At 43.6% G+C, this 20,864-nt stretch overlaps 1 protein-coding gene across 4 annotated transcripts in view; it reads left to right on the top strand.

The window, feature by feature from the left end:
• Positions 1-20,864, top strand: part of LOC126457215 (ATP-binding cassette sub-family A member 7-like) — a 594,847-nt gene that overhangs the window by 341,962 nt on the left and 232,021 nt on the right. For all 4 annotated transcript variants that reach the window (XR_007585450.1, XM_050093334.1, XM_050093335.1 and 1 more), the window contains exon 32: positions 16,076-16,164. Coding sequence is in view for 3 of the 4 variants with exons in the window: in XM_050093334.1 (XP_049949291.1) it covers positions 16,076-16,164 (89 nt within the window). In the remaining variant the exon portion in view is untranslated. The remainder of the gene's footprint in view (positions 1-16,075; positions 16,165-20,864) is intronic.

The raw sequence follows: 20,864 nt of genomic DNA, 5'->3' as shown, positions 1-20,864 counted from the left end.
TTTTTTTTCCTTGTCCCCGTATACACCCTGAACCCAGTACACTGCTTCAAATGTCAGCACTGAGGGTACACTAAGCATAGCAAGCATTGGGAGTACAAAATGTGGCCAAGCTGCACATGAAGTAGTTTACTTCCTCTATGCTATATGAAATGTAAAGAGAATGATGTTGTTCACAGCTGTGACTGTTGAATATCATTGGATGAAAGGAAAATTTATGTGATAAAAGAAAATACCTCTTTACCAATCTTTGTACCATCATTTGCTTCATTGACAAATAACAACTCACAGTCAAATATCTCTTCAAGTTTGAAGTTCATCCCTATATGCAGACATACAGAAGTTGAACAAGTGTGTTTGCAATGATGGAGTAACTGCTGCATCCATCAGAGAAGTAAGCTATAGTGAAGAGACCTTGAACTAAATGAAATAGTCATAAGCCTTCAGACCACATTGAACTAGTCATGTGTGCAATCTGCAATCTGATGAAGAGGAATGAACAAACGAGAATATACAAAATCTCACCATTCAGATACGTCCCATTTTATAGTGGGATGTTATGAGATTCAAGACACGTAGATGAGGTAAGAGTTCCAGCATAGGATAGTTCTTTGTACTTATGTTTACAAGGGACACATTTTAAATTATCTGACTACATATGTTACAGAGCTGTGTGCCATCACTGTGGAGATGAGTGAATCAGGGAGATTGCAAGAGAAGTGTGTTAAGTAGATTTCCGTTTTATTCCCTGTCAACACTAACCAAAACAATGGCTTTTACAGTATGCATGCAGCATAGATTTATTGTATACAGTATTTCCTCTGTTTCTCCTACTTACTAGTTTTTCTCTTTTGTGGGGTAAAATAGATACTGCCTACAGGAAAGTTAGAGAGACCTTTGGAGAGAAGAGAGCCACTTGTATGAATATCAAGAGCTCCAATGGAAACCCCTAAGCAAAGAAGGGAAAGCAGATAGGTGGAAGGAGTATGTAGAGGGTCTATACAAGGGCGATGTATTTGAGGACAATATTATGGAAATGGAAGAGGACATAGATGAAGATGAAATGGGAGATACGATACTGCGTGAAGAGTTTGACAGAGCACTGAAAGACCTGAGTCGAAACAAGGCCCCGGGAGGAGACAACATTCCCTTAGAACTACTGACGGCCTTGGGAGAGCCAGTCCTGACAAAACCCTACCATCTGGTGAGCAAGATGTATGAGACAGGCGAAATACCCTCAGACTTCAAGAAGAATATAATAATTCCAATCCCAAAGAAAGCAGGTGTTGACAGATGTGAAAATTACAGAACTATCAGTTTAATAGGTCACAGCTGCAAAATACTAACGTGAATTCTTTACAGACGAATGGAAAAACTGATTGAGGCTGAGCTCGGGGAAGATCAGTTTGGATTCCGTAGAAATGTTGGAACACGGGAGGCAATACTGAACCCACAACTTATCTTAGAAGGAAGATTAAGGAAAGGTAAACCTACGTTTCTAGCATTTGTAGACTTAGAGAAAGGTTTTGACAATGTTGATTGGAATACTCTCTTTCAAATTCTAAAGGTGGCAGGGGTAAAATACAGGGAGCAAAAGGCTATTTACAATTTGTGCAGAAAGAAGATGGCAGTTATAAGGGTCGAGGGGCATGAAAGGGAAGCAGTGGTTGGGAAGGGAGTGAGACGGGGTTGTAGCCTATCCCCGATGTTATTCAATCTGTATATTGAGCAAGCAATAAAGGAAACAAAAGAAAAATTCGGAGTAGGTATTAAAATCCATGGAGAAGAAATAAAAACTTTGAGGTTCGCCGATGACATTGTAATGCTGTCAGAGACAGCAAAGGACTTGGAAGAGCAGTTGAACGGAATGGACAGTGTCTTGAAAGGAGCGTATAAGATGAACATCAACAAAAGCAAAACGAGCATAATGGAATGTAGACGAATTAAGTCGGGTGATGCTGAGGGAATTAGGTTAGGAAATGAGACACTTAAAGTAGTAAAGGAGTTTTGCTATTTGGGGAGCAAAATAACTGATGATGGTCGAATTAGAGAGGATATAAAATGTAGACTGGCAATGGCAAAGAAAGCGTTTCTGAAGAAGAAAAATTTGTTAACATCGAGTATAGATTTAAATGTCAGGAAGTCGTTTCTGAAAGTATTTGTATGGAGTGTAGCCATGTATGGAAGCGAAACATGGACGATAAATAGTTTAGACAAAAAGAGAATAGAAGCTTTTGAAATGTGGAGCTACAGAAGAATACTGAAGATTAGATGGGTAGATCACGTAACTCATGAGGAGGTATTGAATAGAATTGGGGAGAAGAGGAGCTTGTGGCACAACTTGACTAGAAGAAGGGATCGGTTGGTAGGACATGTTCTGAGACATCGAGGGATCACCAATTTAGTATTGGAGGGCAGTGTGGAGGGTAAAATCGTAGAGGGAGACCAAGAGATGAATACACTAAGCAGATTCAGAAGGATGTAGGTTGCAGTAGGTACTGGGAGATGAAGAAGCTTGCACAGGATAGAGTAGCATGGAGAGCTGCATCAAACCAGTCTCCGGACTGAAGACCACAACGACAACAACGGGGTTTTTAATGAAAACCATATCTTATGGGGCTCTTCTATTTCACCCAGAGTCAAGTTGTTGAGAATCTCTGACTTTTGCTTGCAGAAGTTATGTCTTCTGAAGATGGGACAGAGAACACACAGTTTAGAACTGCAGTAAGATCATCCTGTGTCATCAAACCTTCTTATGCTCTCCATCTCATAAACAAATTGTAGGGGGAATGCTGCAGGTATAAATACTGAACCCTTTCCACTCGAGGAGTATGAAGATAAAGAAAACAAGCTATGTTATAGAAATATCATGCAAAAACAACCCAGATATCTGGCAGAGTCCCTAACACCTCAAAGAAAATGTTTTTTATTCCTGGGGTGTTCAAACATTTACTGTAATGACCAGCTTTTACAACACGAAAAATAATTAGTGCATGTTTACTGACCAGCATGTGCAATCACAGTGGTGAAGCTATCAAAGGTGGCACAAAATAGACAAAACATATTTATCAGGTGAACACGCGAAACCAAGGAACATATTTATAGAATAAAAATCCACTTCATTTGACAGTAATTCTCTTAAATTTATTCCACGATCAGTTTTGAAGCTTAAAGCTTTATCTTCAGCCACTACCAACTGCAAAGAAAGAGGAGGGGCTACCAACATACAGGAACTATGGGGTTATCATACTAAAATGAAAGCTACAACTGTGGAAAGGGCTGTACCCACATAATTATGGGAATAAAATGTGTGGCGGTCGGGCTTGTCAATCATGTGGGATCGTACCAACTTAAAGCACACACATGAGACTGGAACAAAAGCGCTAACTTTGAGAAGGGTTCCGGACAGAAATAAACTCAATAGTAATGTAAATAAATAAGTACCTGTACTCACATGTAGGGTTAGGAAGCACAGCACCTGCCTGGACTGTATGACGTGGAAGTGACTAGTGCAGGCAGCCCAGAAACCAGCTTACTGCAGTGGCAGTAACTGGCATAGGAGCCATTGAGGTGGGGAACTGAAGTAAATAGCTGCAAAAGAGCAGGACATGGGAGTTGACTGGTCTGTCTGCTTAGATAAGTGTGATTCACAAGATTGATACAAAATAGAACTGCAAATAAAAGAATAATATAACAACATACAAATGCGGAGAATCGGCAAAAATACCTAAAAGCCAGTGCAACAGAGTGCGTTAGATTAAAAAGATATAAGATAAAAATACAACTAAAACTGTGGATATGGATGATATATCAAAATATATCATGAAATTGAGCAACAAGAGAGAGAGAGGTGAGGTGTGGTAGGAGAATTATGCTATTAGGATTGGTATCCACATGTAGGCTCATCTTGCAGAGCAAAAACATCTTAGTATAAAGAGCTTAATTAGGATTAAAATGATAAATGCAACAGGAATAGCAACGCACACATATAAGACAACACTTTTCAGACACACAGTAACAGACATAATAAAATTAAATGAGGTGTAAAAGTGGCTATAAACTAGGATGAAGGAAAGTGAGTAAAGAAATTAAGCCTATGTGTACAGAATGGGATTACTGTCGTTGGAGTAAAATAGAATCAGTGCAATGGTAGAGACATTGAAAAGAAATAATGTAAACTAACTTAGATACATGGGAGAATCACCTTTAAGACACTAAATGTAGTAATGCATAAACATAAGTATTCTAGCAAATGCCTAAAAGTCAATATGACACATTGCACAACAATAAAAAGATAAAAATGGGGCAAAAACAAGGGGGTACTGATGGTATACATAGGGTGTATTCAAAAATTGGGCAGTAAGATGACGGCAGCTGAAGGATGGCAAGAAAAAGATGTCAACCACTGAGATCGGTCATCATGTAGAAGATGAAGCTTTAAGCATTAAAACCAGTTGTGGAATAAGTTTAAGAAAATTCCTGCAACTGTAGTGGACTTTTTATGCTATAAACAAATAGATAGTTGACATTTATCTAACAAATGACACAGTTCACATTTAGCACATTGTTGTAACCAAAACCAACTGCAAGAACACCTTGGGCTGTGGATCGGAGCCACCAGGCGGGGGAGCCGCAAGGCGGGGAAGCCGCCGGCGGTGAAGCACGCATCACCGGGTAAACACAAGGACGAGTTAGACGACAGACCAACGACAACTGACAACAACCGACCACGACCGACTATGACCGACACAACAAGATAAACAACGGAGGCTTATGGAAACCACAACACCAAACACCAACAGTAAATCCGCTTGGAACCAGAGCCAGGCAAATGTCAACAACAAGAAACGACCAGAACGCAGTACTGTCAAGATAGAAATGAAATGCAGAGCGAGTACCAGACTGACTGGACTAGGGCAGAACGGGTCCCTATATACAAAACTGGAGGGAGCGGCTATTGGCTGCTGTCTGCACGTGGCGTAGTGGTGGCGCCCTTGCTGCGCGAGAGCCGCTGCGCGGAATAGCCGCCGCAGAGGCGGAGCCCTCTATGGGCTGAGCACGTCCATTTGTTCTGGCGCATGTTCAACTTCCGCGGCGGAAGGTACTAGATTCCCCACCCCCCCGAAATTGGTGCATAGGGGCGGAAATGCCCCGGACGATGCCGAGGCGGGTGGAATGAGGGCACGGGTTGTGAGACGTCCGGAGGGACCACTGGGGGAGGGGAGGGCAGACTGTCTGCGGCGTCCATTAAGGTGTCACCAGAGGGCAGGGGGTCAGAGGGTGTGTCTATACCCTGGCGAGGCGGAAGAGGTGTCTGCAGAGCCATCGAGGAGATGGAGGTTGGAGGGAAGGGCTCCACCTCAAGGGATGTGTCTGCACCAGGAAGCAGGGAAGGCGGTGGGGGAGGAATCAAGGCAGGAGCCCGAGGGCAGCGTTGGCTATGGTGGCGACGCTCGAGCCCTCTGTGTGTCTGTATGGTCGTCACTCGTCGCCGTCACCGTAGCAGGCGTCCATGCAGGTGTGCTGCTATAGGAGCGGGCCCACACAGCCATGCCCGGGTCGTAGTGCAGGGAGGGGCGAGAGTGGGGCCCCAGAAGAGGATGGTGTCAGCAGGTGGAGGAGGGTCCGAGGTTGTCGCCCGTGAAGGAGTTCGGCAGGGCTATGACCGGCCACCGGCGTAGGTCGGTAGGTGCTGAGAAACAACGTGAGGGCTGAGGTGGTGGCCAACGGCTCCACTGATTTCATCAGCTGCTGTTTGAAAGTGCGGGCCAGGCGTTCCGCCGTGACATTGGATGAAGGATGGAAGGGGGGAGAGCGAATGTGTTTGATACCGTTAGCGGACCGGAAGGTCTGGATCGAGGACGCCATGAATTGGGGCCCGTTTTCTGTGACCAACGTCTGAGGAAGGCCTTCAATGGCCAACACCTGGGCCAAGGTGGTGAGGGTTGCATCAGTGGTGATGGACGCCATGCGGACCACATATGGGTATTTGGAATAGGCATCAATGATGAGGAACTACACGGAGACTAAGGAGGGGCCCACAAAATCTAGATGGATCCTGTCCCAGGGTTGGCTGGGTGTTGGCCGCGGAGCGAAAGATTGTGGAGGACTAGCCTGATGACGCGCACACACTGTGCACCCACGGACCAGGTGCTCAATGTCTCGATTGATCTCTGGCCAATAGACATGTCATTGAGCCAACACCTTCATGCGAGACATCCGCAAGTGCCCGCGGTGTAATAAGTGCAGGACGCGGTGGCGTAAGTCTGGAGGTATGACCACCTGATGGGCGTCCGAGTCAGTGGACAACAGGGGGACGTCCTCCATCACCGAAAGTCTGTGTGAGACGTGATGCCACGGGCTGACGTCAGTTTTCAAACGTCGGGTAAGGTAGGGAGGCCAACCATGGGTCACATAGCGGAGGACTTGCCACAGAATGGGGTCCCTGCATGTGGAAGCGGCGATTTGCGTAGCCGTCAGAGGAAATCCATCGAGGGTCTTCCGGTGGGCAGAGTCGATGTGGAAGCACAGGACTTCCTGCTGGTCAAACGCCGGATCGGGTCCTGCTGGGAGACGTGACAAGGCATCTGCATTAGTGTGTTGACTGGTGGGCTTACAGCGGATGGTGTAAGTGTAATTATGCAAGAACAACGCCCAGCGCTGAAGATGCTGAGCCGTCCGTTCTGGGAGGTGCGAAAGGGGCCCAAAAAGCGACACTAAGGGCTTGTGATCCGTGAGGAGGGTGAACTGCGCCCAAAACAGGTAAATGTGAAATTTCTGAGCTGCAAAAATAATGGCAAGAACCTCCTTTTCGATCTGGGAGTAATTCCTTTGCGCTGGGGTTAACGTCGTGGATGCATATGCCACAGGTTGTTCCGACCCGTCCTCATTCCTGTGTGCCAGGACTGCCCCAATCCCGTACGCTGAGGCATCGGCCGCCACCACCAAGGGACGATCCAGAGAGAAAGGCGTAAGGCAAGGGGCAGATATCAGCATCGTCTTCAGGCAGGTGAAAGCCTGATCGTAGGCAGAAGTCCACGTGTAAGGTACCCCTTTGCGAAGCAGGCGATTAGGGGGATGCGCGATGTGGGCGGCTTGGGGTAAGAACTTTAAGTATTAATTGACTTTCCCCAAAAATACCTGGAGTTCGGATAAGTTTTGTGGCCGGGGAAGGGCATCGATGGCTGCGACATTGTGGTCCGAAGGGCGAATGCTATCTTTGCTGAGCCAATGTCCTAAGTACTCCACTTCCGGTTGAAAAAAACTGCACTTATCCAGCCGACAACGTAAACCCACAGCCTGCAGGGCGTGAAATAAGGTACTGAGGTTGCCCAGATGTTCCTGGTGCGTGCGCCCCATGACTGAGATATCATTGAGATAATTGACACAAGCCGGTATTGGTTGCGTAAGTTGCTCAAGATACCGTTGGAAAATCACAGGGGCAGAGGAAATGCCAAACGAAAGACGCTTGTATGTATAGAGACTGAAAGGTGTGTTGATGACGACAATGGCCTGCAATTCCTCATCCAACGGCAGTTGGTGATAGGCTTCTGCTAGATCAATCTTAGAAAGGTACTCGCCACCTGCCAGTTTAGCGAGAAGGTCTTCCATTCGAGGAATGGGATAAGTTTCGACCAAAGACTGAGCGTTGACCGTAGCCCCAAAATCCCCACAAAGACGAAGTGATCCATTCGGTTTCTTGATGACCACCTAGGGCGTTGCCCAGGCACTCGATTGTACTGGCTCGATAACCCCCGCAGCCTGGAGCCGATCGAGTTCCTGCTTGACGGCCGCACGCAAAGCTACTGGAATAGGCCGAGCCCAACAAAAGTGAGGCCGTGCATTCAGCAGTAAAGTTATGTGTGCCTGGAAATCGGAAGCGCAGCCCAGGTCTGCTGAAAACAGGGAGGAAAAAGACGCGCACAGATTGTCTAGGTCCTGAAATGGAACCGTAGTTGAAACGAACTGCACTTCGTCTTGAATGGAAAAGCCAAACCGTGTAAACGCATCGAGTCCAAAAATGTCCGAAGCTGACGGGTGGTCCACCACAAATAGGGTAAGGGGCCAGGGAACGTTTTTGTAGATGGCCATAACAGAAAACTGCCCACAGAGAGGGATGGAACTATCGCCATAGGTGACCAACCTCCGAGAGGGTGGGGACAATTCAGGGGACCCGAGACGTGCATACGTCGTCAGATTGACCAAAGAAACTGTGGCCCCCGTATCGACCTGGAAACGGACGTCCTCATTAAAGATGCGTAGGGTGAGGAATAACTTTTGAGCCAATGTGTCGGTCTGAGGGGAAACTGTGTGTAAAGCATGGATGGCGTCCTGTTGGCCTTCAGGGGCGGGTCGAGCGGCTACGGCAGACAGATCGAAGGTGGCCCTCTTTCTCACAGAGCGAACAGGTCTTCCAGCGATGGGGTCAGTCAGCTCGAGTGTGGGCTGAGAAGCACTGGGGAGCACAATGGGAGGGGGTCACGTGGCCGACGTCGATGGGCGACCAGCGGTTCGGACGCCATAGAAACGTCAGACAGCGAGGAATCTCGACGGTGGTGCCCGTCGACGGCGGGAAGGAGTGGATCGGGAAGTGGACTCGACCGCTGCCACCTGGGGCCACGCCATGAGACGTTCGTTCGCCGCCTGAGCAATTTTGAAGGAATGGGCAATACGCAGAATGTCTTCCAACGAGGGGTCGTCCAACTTTAACGCCGCAGTGCGGACCTCTGGATCAGGCGCCAGTTGAACGAACACATCCTGAATTAACGAATCTGCATATGACACCTTGCGCTGCTGATTGGTGCACCTGAAGTTGCATTTGCGGCTGAGGGCTTGCAAATCCGTCACCCAGGAACGGTGGGACTGACCCGGCTGCTTGTGGTATTGATGGAATTCCAAGTGAGACGCACCCACGTGGTATCACTGGGAGTAATAGTTAGTTAGCAACACACAGATCTCGTGAAAGGAGAGAGCCACGGGGTCGGCCAACGGTGCCAACTTGCGGAGCAAGAAAACCGTGTCTGGTGAGGCCCAAGACAAGAATAACGACCTGTGCAGAGAGTCATCCGACACCTGAAAGGCCGTGAAATGTTGCTTCAGACGATGCAGGTACGTGTCCCAATCCTCTTTCGCGTCGTTGAATGGTGGGAACGACGGTTGACGTGGGAACGTGTCTGAAAGTGGGGCACCTGGGAGAAGAGGTGGGAGGGAATCCCGCTTATTGACCCTGTCCAAGAGCAACTGCACAGACGTCTGTAAGACCTCCAACTGCTGCTGCTGCTGTCGCATGAGCTGCTGCTGTTGCTCTGAGAGAGTGATTAATTTCTCTTCCATACTCCTATGTTCCGTTTACCTCGTCGCCAATGTTGTAACCAAAACCAACTGCGGGAACGCCTTGGGCTGCGGATCGCAGCCGCCAAGCAGGGAAGCCGCCGGCGGAGGAGCACGCACCACCGGGTAAACACAAGGACGAGTCTGACGACAGACCAACGACAACTGACAACAACCAACCACGACCGACTATGACCGACACAACAAGATAAACAACGGACACTTGTGGAAACCACAACACCAAACACCAAAAGTTAATCCACTCAGAACCAGAGCCAGGCAAATGTCAACAACGAGAAACGACCAGAACGCAGTACGGCCGAGATAGAAACGAAATCCAGAGCGAGTACCAGACTGACTGGACTAGGGCAGAGCGGGTCCCTATATACGAAACAGGAGGGAGTGGCTAATGGCCGCTGTCTGCACGTGGCATAGTGGTGGCACCCTCGCTGCGTGAGAGCCGCTGCACGGAATAGCCGCCGCAGAGGCGTAGCCCTCTATGGGCTGACCACATCCATTTGTTCTGGCGCGTGTTCGGCTTCCGCTGCAGAAGGTACTAGACACAGCCCCTTTCCGACTCATGAAATATAATTACACTTCACTGGCCAATTTACATGAATCCATCACATGGATTACTGAGCTCAACAATAGTTAGTTTCAATGACAACAACATTATGTACTCTTGGCAAACCCAACACATTTAATTCACAGTGTTCGTTAATTAGATGTTCTGTAATCAACCAAAAGCTTTTTGCATTAAAGTCATTGAGTTTTGTGGCGAATCAAATGCATAGTCTTGCACACTGAATACACAGCCGGCCGTAGTGGCCGTGCGGTTCTGGACGCTACAGTCTGGAGCCGAGCGACCGCTACGGTCGCAGGTTCGAATCTTGCCTCGGGCATGGATGTTTGTGATGTCCTTAGGTTAGTTAGGTTTAATTAGTTCTAAGTTCTAGGCGACTGATGACCTCAGAAGTTAAGTCGCATAGTGCTCAGAGCCATTTGAACCATTTGAACTGAATACACATAATTGTGGTTCAAGTCAAACAGTGAGAGCATTTACAACCTAGCTATTAACTGTTCACTTTCAAACCATGAAATGACTATTCAGGGTGACATCTGACTATTTTTAAAGGTGCATAAGAGCAAACTATTATTTTAAAAACTAATGCTCGGTTGTAATTTACTGTTTTTGATTCCAGAAATTGTTACTTGTTATAAATTTATAAAAAATACATATAAACTATTTTTCTTCTGCATTGTGACTCCCTTCATTTATATGAATGAGCACTAAATTGCAACTTAAATTTAAATACATAAATCTTTAGTTAGTAATTAAGGTAACAAAAGTAGAAAGTACGCAATGTAACGGTGGTTTTAACAAAATCTGCAATGGAAAATGGTAATGCTCCAGAACTTCAAGTTCAATTATTGCAGAAGATGATTAGTTTTAGGTAATTTACAGTATTTTACTGGCAAGGGCAAAGGCTTAATTTTCAAATGGAGTAGGTAACTTTCCTCATGGATTTTGTATATAGTGAACTATTGTGCTAACTTTAATTAACAGTGCCCTGATGAAAATTAACACACAGATGGGATCGGAACAGTTAAAATAGAACCTGAATAATAAATTCCAGTGCAATTTTGTCTAAATAAGAACTTGGAGATTTTCAAGTAAGTGTCATGTCACTCAATAAATGTATTGAAAATCAAACAAAAATCAGCGAAAATATTTGGTTATTTTTGGGAGTAGAAAAACATAACAGATGGTATCCACATTTACATGCATATACTACGGTAACTTCACATTTAATGCACCTGTGTCAGCCTTGTGATTGCAGGAGCCCATGCTCTGCTAAGTTGTAGGCACCATCTCTATTAAGGCTGTTGTCACTGATTTTTATGTCAATGGCTTCTTTAATTATGCTTTCCCAGAAGAATTTAGTGTGAGCAATGACAGAGGTTTCCTCAAAGTTGATCTGGTGAACATTCTCCGTTAAAGTGAATTTTTCAAGTCAGCATTGACGATAAAACCTATGTTGACCCTTCCTGCATTGTTCTACAATGTGCTTTGTTTGTCTGGTATAAGACTAACCATACTCACAAGGTATTTTGTAGACTCCAGTTGTTCTGAAATTTGTTGCATTTTTAATTGGCCTCACAAGGTAACATCATCAACTTAACATTATATTTTATAGGGGAAAGAAAGTGCACTTGCATGATATTGGTCTCAGCAATCAACCCAATGTGACAATTTGGACCATAGTTCTGATAGTACACAGTTACAGTCTTCCGAAACTACAGCTTGGGTTGTCACTTGCTCCACACCACTCTCTCTTTACAAGCATGTATCCCAACTTGCGGGGTCTGCTTTGTAAATACTAATTTGGCATGGTTAACTTTGAAGGGGTGGCTGGATGCTCTTTCTGTCACCACACTTGCTCCACCCCACTGCAGATACTTAATGCCCAAGTGCAAAGTACTGTACAGTGGAGTAACAGATTTGTGAAATACTGATTTGTTATTGGTAACATGCTTTGTTCACAATGTTCAAGTGTGTCGTTTCTAACCCGTAGCTGGTGTCTGAGATCTCTTTGCTTTGAACACTTTTATGTTCAGATTCACAAGCCTATTGTAAATGAATGAAACAAATGAGAGTGTCATCAAAGAAGTAACTTAGTGCTGTTTGATTATAAATTTCACTGTTGCGCAATATTTTTGTCGGGTTTTAAAGCTGACACTGTTCATGTGAAGTACATTTGCAGAAGGTACACTGTTCTTCAGTGTAACTGGCATGATTAAATTGTAAATCTAAAATTATTAACATCATTTCATCACAATTCTGCATTTCCTTAGGTTTCTTCATTTTGATTTTGAGACATATATAGCAGCAGAATATCAATATGAGAATATTGTTAAAATGATATTGAATGTATATGTGTGTGAAGTTGATGCAGTATGTACTCATATTACTCGCCTATCTTTCAAAACAACTCTGGCAGCTCCTTTATGAAATAATATGTAAAATAAAGGGTAGGCAACCATTCACCTATAGCTGACTGATCTATGGCACATAGAAACACACAACAGTAAACAGTATTTACACTAACTTACAAGCTCTTGCTCTTTCCCCCAAGTCACACATGAACAGGTACACAGACATCCAAATGCACACACTTGTAGCCATAGTGAGACTGACTGTTCAGTCAAGTTGGGCTTGTTAAAGGTGTCCTCTCCTTCTCCCATTCTGCAGTGGAAACACATTTTTGCCACCAACTCTATGAATTGGAGCCAACCCAGAACCAATACTGAACCCTGACTGAAGCAGTTCACACCTCCATCCAACCGTGATCCACTCCAGCTGCCCTCAGATCACCCACTCTTAACTTTCTAAAATTTCTCAATCTCAAATAATGCCTCATAGTCATTCCCAAAATCCCTCATCATGGAAACCAACCTTACATCCACAGAAAGAACCACAATCCACCACATAAAAACTGTTCTTGACTTATAGTCCTAACCACTGATAAAGGCTCCATCAAGGTGGTTATGAAGCACCCTCCCTGGTGGAGGGACTATGCCTGTGTCATATACGTCCCTCTACGAACCCTGCAACAGTGAACCCATTCCACAAATACAGCAGGATCTCCATTCCGTCTTCAAATCCTTAGGTCCATCCCATGCTTTCTGTAGTCCGTAAACTCGACCACTCAGGACGTATCATTGAGGCTAGTTACTTTGCTCATGAAATATAATTACACTTCACTGGCCCATATAAATGAATCCCTTGCATTAATTACTAAGCCCAACAGTAGTTAGTTTTCAAGAAAATAACGTTATGTACTCTTGACAAACCCAACACATTTCATTCACAGTATGATGCTGAGGGAATCCCAATCCCCTCACCTGGTTCAGTTTCACTGATGACATCTTTGTGCTCTGGACCCAGGGTGGGGGCACTCTACTCACATTCCTCCAGAATCTCAACACTTTTACCCCCATTTGCTGCACCTAGTCCTCCTCAATCCAACAAGCCACTTTCCTTGATGTTGACCTCCATCTTGAGAATGGCTACATCAGTACCTCTGTCTGCATCAGACCTACCAACCACCAACAGTATCTCCACTTCGACAGCTGCCAGTCATTCCATACCAAGAAGTCCCTTCCATACAGCCTAGACACCCATGATCATCACATTTTAGAGGTAAGCAGTCCCTCCCAAAATATGCCAGTGGTATCACTGACACCATCATAGACTGAAATAACGCTCCTAACATTGTCCAGAAACAGATTCTTATGCCTTGCCTCTCCAGTCATCTACCACTGCCCACATACCCACTGTCCAGTCACAAAGGAGCATTCCTCCTGTGACTCAGTACCACCCAGCTTTTCACAGCTGAAAACATTCTCTGCCAGGGTCAGGACTACTCATTATCATGCCCTGAAATGAGGAATATTCTCTCCACCCCTCCCATAGTAATTTTCCGATGCCCACTGAACCTATGCAACATACTTGTCTGTCCCTGCTCCATCCCTGCTCACAACCCCTTGTCTCATGGTTCACATTCCTGCAATAGCCCTAGATGCAAAACTTGTTCTGTACATCTTTCCATTACCATCTACTGCAGTCCTGTCAGACATCTTCTACTCCATCAAAGGCAAGACTACCTATGACAACAGTCATATGACCCACAAACTTAAGTTGCAACTACTGTGCCCCACTGTCTGTGTGGGCATGACAACCAACAAGCTCGGCGTTCCACCTGGGCAGCAGTGTTAAAATACAGTGACATTTAGAGAAGTGTCATAGTCATCATCTTCTGAGAAAGTGTTGAGATGTGCGACCACTGCAATATTTACACTAGTGGTGTCTCCTACCCATCAGGCTGTTGGCAGCCAGGTACTGCCCAACTAGAGGATGGGGAGGTGGTGGGGCAGCAGTGGTGTCTGTAGTAGGTATGTCATTTGCACCTCTGTGTGGGCATTCTGGCTGCTTCGTGCAAGTTAGATGATGCTGAGTGCAATCTCATTGTATTGCCACTAACACAAGATTCCATGCTGCACTTAGTTGGTATCCTCTATCTGTGTGGAATGAATTCTCATGAAACTGTATTTCAATGGATTCTTTTATGATACTGTCCCTGTAGCACATTGCTCCAAAAGCACTTTCACATTCTGAAAGTATGATGCTATGCTCTGCTGTCACAAATTCCTCTGTTAGTCCCAGTAAAACATGCCTGATGTGCTCCTCGCAGCATTCCAAAATACAGCACTGTGTCTGCTTAATATGCTGCTGTCTTAAAATTTTAAGGCCCAAATAGTTAAACTCTTTGAGCATGCGCTTACAACCACCTATGTCAAGTGCAATGGGAAGTCTATGAACGGATGAGTGGAGAAGCAATGGGATCCCTGGCACCAAGGATTGCAAATCTCTACATGGAATACTTTGAAGAGATGGCCCTTCAAAGTGCTCACCAGGAGCCCAGTTACTTCTTCTGATATATTGACAGTGCTTTTGTGGTATGGGAGCATGAAAGACAGGCACTGGATGAGTTCATGGATCACCTTAACAGCATCCATCAAAACATTGCCTTCACTTGGTAATAGAGGAGAATGGTTGTCTCCCTTTCCTTTACATACTAATAAGATACAAGGCAGATAGTACACCAGGCCATTCAGTATATAGGAAGAAGACCCACATGGACCTGTACCTGCCTACAACAAGCTGCCACCATCCAGTGCAATGGCGTATAGTGCTGTATGTCTGGTGCATAAGGCTCACATTGTCTGCGATAAAGAAAGCATCGCAGATGAACTAAATGCTCATTTGATTGTAACCCAGAGTCAAAATCAACCTATGCAGACACAAAGTGAGTATGACTTGGTGATTGTAATTCAGCGGTTTAAACTGAACTTTCTATCTGATGATTTGAGCTCTGCATACCATCAGATGATTCGAGCTCTGCTTGCCATCACATGGTTGGAGTTCAGCAACCTATCAGGTGCTTGGAGCTCAGCTTGCCATCAGATGGTCCGAGCTGGAGTATCTAAGTGAAATAAAACAAATTTGGATCATCTCACCAAAACAGTAAATGTAATTTTGATAGATTCCAGCCAAAATATTTGAATCCTTTATAGTCTCTAGAAGAAATGTTAGTGAATATGGGCATGTGCTCATACCATACATACTACACACATTTCCTGATGACATATACAAGAACGAATTAATGCACATGAATTACAAGCAATTGTCAGAAGGCAGCATTTTGAAGTTAATGGACTTTCTGTACAAGGAAGTGTACCATCAAAGAAGGAAGATGTTTGCTGATTATCTCCTGTATTAGTAAGTAATGTTTCTGATAAAACATTTTTAAGTGATGAGCAGTAATTTGATAGGAATCAAAGGCAATGGATTTAACATTTATAAATGAAAACTGATTTTTAGTAGAAATCAAATATATTTGATAATGTAGTCAATGTCAGTCTTATTGACCTGAACTAGTAACCTTCCTTATTTCATGCTTTTTGTTTTTTCTGCCTACCATCTTTTTTTTATCTCATTACTGAACATTTTTGAAAGTGTATTTTATGCTAATTTTTTATACTAAAACTGTTTTTTTACTTCAAGGAACTTTCTTCATTTGAGAAGATCATTATATTTACCTCATCATAAGATGAAGTATGTGATTTGATTCCAGATGATGTGTGATAACTGTAATGACAACAGTAACATAATTTTTCTCTTTAGGTTTCAACTGGTGATACAGTGATCAACATGACAGGTCATAATGTGTCGGATTGGCTTGTGAAAACCAATAGAGAGTACTGGCGCAAGAGGTATAGTGAACACACTTAATTGTAATTTTATAGGTTCCTTATTAATTTTTATATAAATAAGAAAGTATTGAAAAAAGTGTGTGGAACATAGTTAACATTTGTTCCAATAACTAGCATCTCCATTGTGTGTATCAGGCACCAATTTCATGATAACTGCTGTGATGTGGAAGCTGTTGCTGTTTGTTCAAAATCAGACCTGAACTGATAACCTTTCTTCTTTAATGCAAGACTGCCTGATGTCAGCCATTTGCCAATCCCTGCCCATATGTGTCCATTCCACCTGGCAGCACACCAGTGGATACACAAGCTGGAACAGCGTAATCCAGAGGGCGTGTTTCTCTGAGACTAAAATAAGAGGTATAAGCCGTGATGCAAATGAACCCCTATGCACCACTATTTTGTGGTTCGATTAGACTTTATACAGACAACAGTCCAACTGTACCAGTGTGTGCAGCATTTCAAGCCCCAGTGTACAATGTAGCTATGATTTCGCTTTTCTGAAGCTTCAGTACCCATCTTGCCAGTCATCCTAATTTAATCTTCTGGCTTGTCAGTATAAAGAGAGATGGTCAGTCATAACAATGAATGATCTAACATATAAATGAGGTCAGAACTTACTGATCGCCCAAACAAATGCAAGGCCCTCTTTCTCAGTTTATTAGTGTTGGACTTGGAGAGAACTCAGGAGGCATAAGTGATCACTATTTCAGTACCTTCCTAGATTTGCACTGAAACTGCACACATCCCATAACCACTAAAATCAGTGTGTCTTGCCAGCCTGGCATTCTAGTTAAAAATTTCAAGGACTTGTAGAGCGATCATCACCTCCTTACGGATACAGCAAGATTTTTCTCAATCATAATTCCAAGAAAATTTGGAGTCTCTCTGCAGCAATTCTTTTAGTTTATGTGTTTAGCAACCGAAATCTCTTCCGAAGTGTCTGTAAGTAAGAGCTCATTCCAAGCAAACCTTTTGCATCACATGTGTGCTGAGCAGCTTGAAAATCTTTTCTGGGTCTTATTTGTTTTCTGGATCAGGGTGGACTCTGTTTCCATTAATTCCTTCTGAATTATCAGTTGTTCAGTTGGAGACAGCCTATTTGACTGCTGACTGATGGGACAGTATTCCCTATCATTGATATTTTGTATCACTTTAAGCTGTGCAGTCTGCCTTGCGCCCACTCCGACGTGAATGCACCCAGATCAAGCCAGGACCTATTTGCAGCAGAATAGTAGTGTCATGTGGTGTGTAGTTGAAAATGGTTATGTTAAATGTTTATACCACTGAGAGATCTCAGATGATGTTCCTAAACCAATTCTTATGCCCATATGCACATAGCAATAGTGGCCATTCATGGCAATTTGTGACCCAGAACTTTCCTTGTCCATTTTTGATGCTTATGATCTTAAGTGACAAATACATTTCTTTTGTGAAGCCAAGTACTGTTTTTTTTACTTTACTAGAGCATCACAGTTTGAGACATAGCATGGTGGGCATAACTCCACTTGCTAAAGTTATACTCCTTAAATACAGAATTTTCTTTTTTTCTGTTTTGTGTGTAAATGCACTATAGTTGTGTGTGCGAGCTACTATGGATGAGAAATACCCATTTGCGAGCTTCACTGGGTCGAGAAAACCATTTGTGATGTGCTACAGTTTCTCTCTATGTGCGGGATCGGGAGAAACACACTGGTTGATCACAAAAATTTTAGTTCAAAGTCAGTTATCTAGTAAAACTAGATGGCTCGAGCCCCCACTTGCTTTCGCATGAGGGGGGGGGGGGGGGGATATTATCACCCCAGCACCTACATAGCATGCCTCCCCTTGGGGTTCCGTAAAATGTGGTTGGACTTATTAAGTAAATTGACTACTTTAGGTCTGAGGGGTGCCAACCACATCCACTTGACTATCCCCAGTAATTTTAAATTAATGTCAAGTTTATAAAAAACAAATGTTAACAGGCAGAAATAATTTTTAGTGAACACAACACAGTTTTAACTAGCTGGAGTTTAACTTGTTCAGGACAGATTTGACTGAAGTACTGTTAAAAGTTCTTGATTTGACTTCAGATATTTACCAAGTTAGTTCAACAGTGCCACTCAATTATTAATCACAATCATTCAGCAGTTATTCACTTGATGTTTCTTTTAAAATAGCTGAAACCCCAAGATGAACAAAGTTAGAAGTCGATCCGAAAATATTCGAAGTCCAATTCATGTATGGACTTTTGCTAGTCACACATGCTATCCCTTTCAACTCAAATGAATGAATGTCCCTATCACAGAAAATGGCCACCCTTAAAAGTCCTTGGTTTGAACACACTGAAATCAAATCAAGTTTGTTTGCACATAAAATTTACTTTTACACTTAATACAGATACAGTAAAATGCACGTAACACTTCTATTCAGACGGAAATTTTCCACTGAATTCAGATTCATCATCAGAATTTCGGTACGGGATCTTATTCTCATTATATTAAAGTTTGTGTGTTCTTCATATAGAACTTTCATTATTTAAAATACTTTCAATGCATAAATAACTGATATTATTTTTGTATTACCTATTTTTTATGTCTACTTTTCCGTAATGCCACTATCTTTATAGTTCCTATTTTTTATTTATCAAAATTCTGCATTTTTAATCATGAAAACAGCATTCCGGCTCCTCATTTGAATTTTTAAAACATGTAATAAAAGCTACGTAGATATATCCAAAAACACAGGTGATGTGACTTACCGAACGAAAGTGCTGGCAGGTCGATAGACACACAAACAAATGCAAACATACACATGAAATTCAAGCTTTCGCAACAAACTGTTGCCTTATCAGGAAGGAGGGAAGGAGAGGGAAAGACAAAAGGATGTGGGTTTTAAGGGAGAGGGTAAGGAGTCATTCCAATCTCGGGAGCGGAAAGACTTACCTTAGGGGGAAAGATGGGGTATACACTCGTGCACGCACACACACACACTGACTCCTTACCCTCTCCCTTAAACCCCACATCCTTTCGTCTTTCCCTCTCCTTCCCTCTTTCCTGATGAGGCAACAGTTTGTTGCGAAAGCTTGAATTTCATGTGTATGTTTGTGTTTGTTTGTGTGTCTATCGACCTGCCAGCACTTTCGTTCGGTAAGTCACATCATCTGTGTTTTTGGATATATTTTTCCCGCGTGGAATGTTTCCCTCTATTATATTCAAGCTACATAGATATCTTAATACTACTCATTCAGATCTTTCATTTGACACCTTGTTCGTAAAATTTTGTGAAAGTGTCTCCAATATGTCCAATTTATAATCTTATTTAGTTATTAATAGATTAAATTTATTGTAATTCATAAACTACCAAGGCAAGTGGAGGCGCGTTTATAAGAGCACAACTGGCTAATTTTCTGCTTTAAAATGAGCCTATAAGCTCCTTTGTGCCACATTGGGGTCTGTTTTTATTTATTTCTACATCAGACATTCACTTTAGCTCTGTCCTAAAAGCGGCCCGGAGAAAGCCCGCCATGAGCCAGCGTGCCGGCTGTTGAGTTTCCCTGTCACGATGTCAAACTGACCATACTCATTTTAAAGTACCACCATCTGTCGGTCAGTGCTGAAACTAGGATGATTCTGCTGCTGTCAAGATGGCTGACACACACCCATCTTAGATGTAAACACGCCCGATTCTCGACTGCCACTTTGCCGCGATTTTTACTACAGAAACTGCGGTCTTCACATCTGCGCCCCCCCCCCCCCCCCCCCCCCCCAAAGCCTGTCACCTCATATGTGAAATGACTAACTTCTTAATCAAGCCAATGTTCACAAATTTTTATAGTTCTGTGAGTATTTTCATGGTATCTAACAACAATAAAATAAACAATTGTTAAGGATTTCGTGGCCACTTGTTGACAAGTTGTCTGTTGTCACCTGTCTCACCTGACATTTGTTTGATGATTTTTCTGGCGTTTTGCCAGTATGAGTGGCTGGCATTGTCAAATCTTCTCTTCATTGTTGGTGCCACAGAGGATATGTCCTGTGTGCCAATTTCCAAGAGCTTTTCCATGGTCATTACCACTGCATTTGTCCCCTTATTGCCTGCAGTGGTCATTTGCTGCAGCACAGACTTCTTTCTTGTTGAAACTATTGTCATGTTTGTGCATTTCTATAGCTTTCCTGTACAAGTGGATGTGATATCTTTTCTCAACAACGATAACTTCCATGTTGGTGAATTGTTTTCCACGTTGGTGAATTTTACTATGTGGTCAATCTCACACAGCACTTGCTTTGCCATGGCTGATTTCTCCACCTGCAATGCCACTTACGATCAGTGATCCTGGCGGTGACTGATTGTCCAGTCATTCCAACACAGACTTTTTCACATGTCACTGATATGCAATATATTGCTGACATTGACATTGAAAGTGGGTCCGTTTTCTCCTATGCCTATGTGAGACCCTCTTTGATCTTCCTTGTCGGTTTGTATATAGTCTACGTTGTGTTTGCACAATATATGGGTGATGCTATTTGTCACACTGGGAACATATGGCAGAAAGGCCATACCTGACATTTCATTTTCTGATGTGTCGCAAGTGTTTGATTGTGTGACACTTCTTATGTAACTGGTGGAGTACCTCTTATTCCTCAAAATGGTTTCCAGTCATTGCATCTCACAGCTGAGGTGCTGCAGTTGACATATTTGCATTGCTCATGTTATGAGCATAT

The sequence above is a fragment of the Schistocerca serialis genome, chromosome 2 (assembly GCF_023864345.2).
Source record: "Schistocerca serialis cubense isolate TAMUIC-IGC-003099 chromosome 2, iqSchSeri2.2, whole genome shotgun sequence".
NCBI classification, from domain to species: domain Eukaryota; kingdom Metazoa; phylum Arthropoda; class Insecta; order Orthoptera; family Acrididae; genus Schistocerca; species Schistocerca serialis.
Note: the sequence above shows the minus strand (reverse complement) of the source record. Positions and strands in the feature narration are given on the sequence as shown.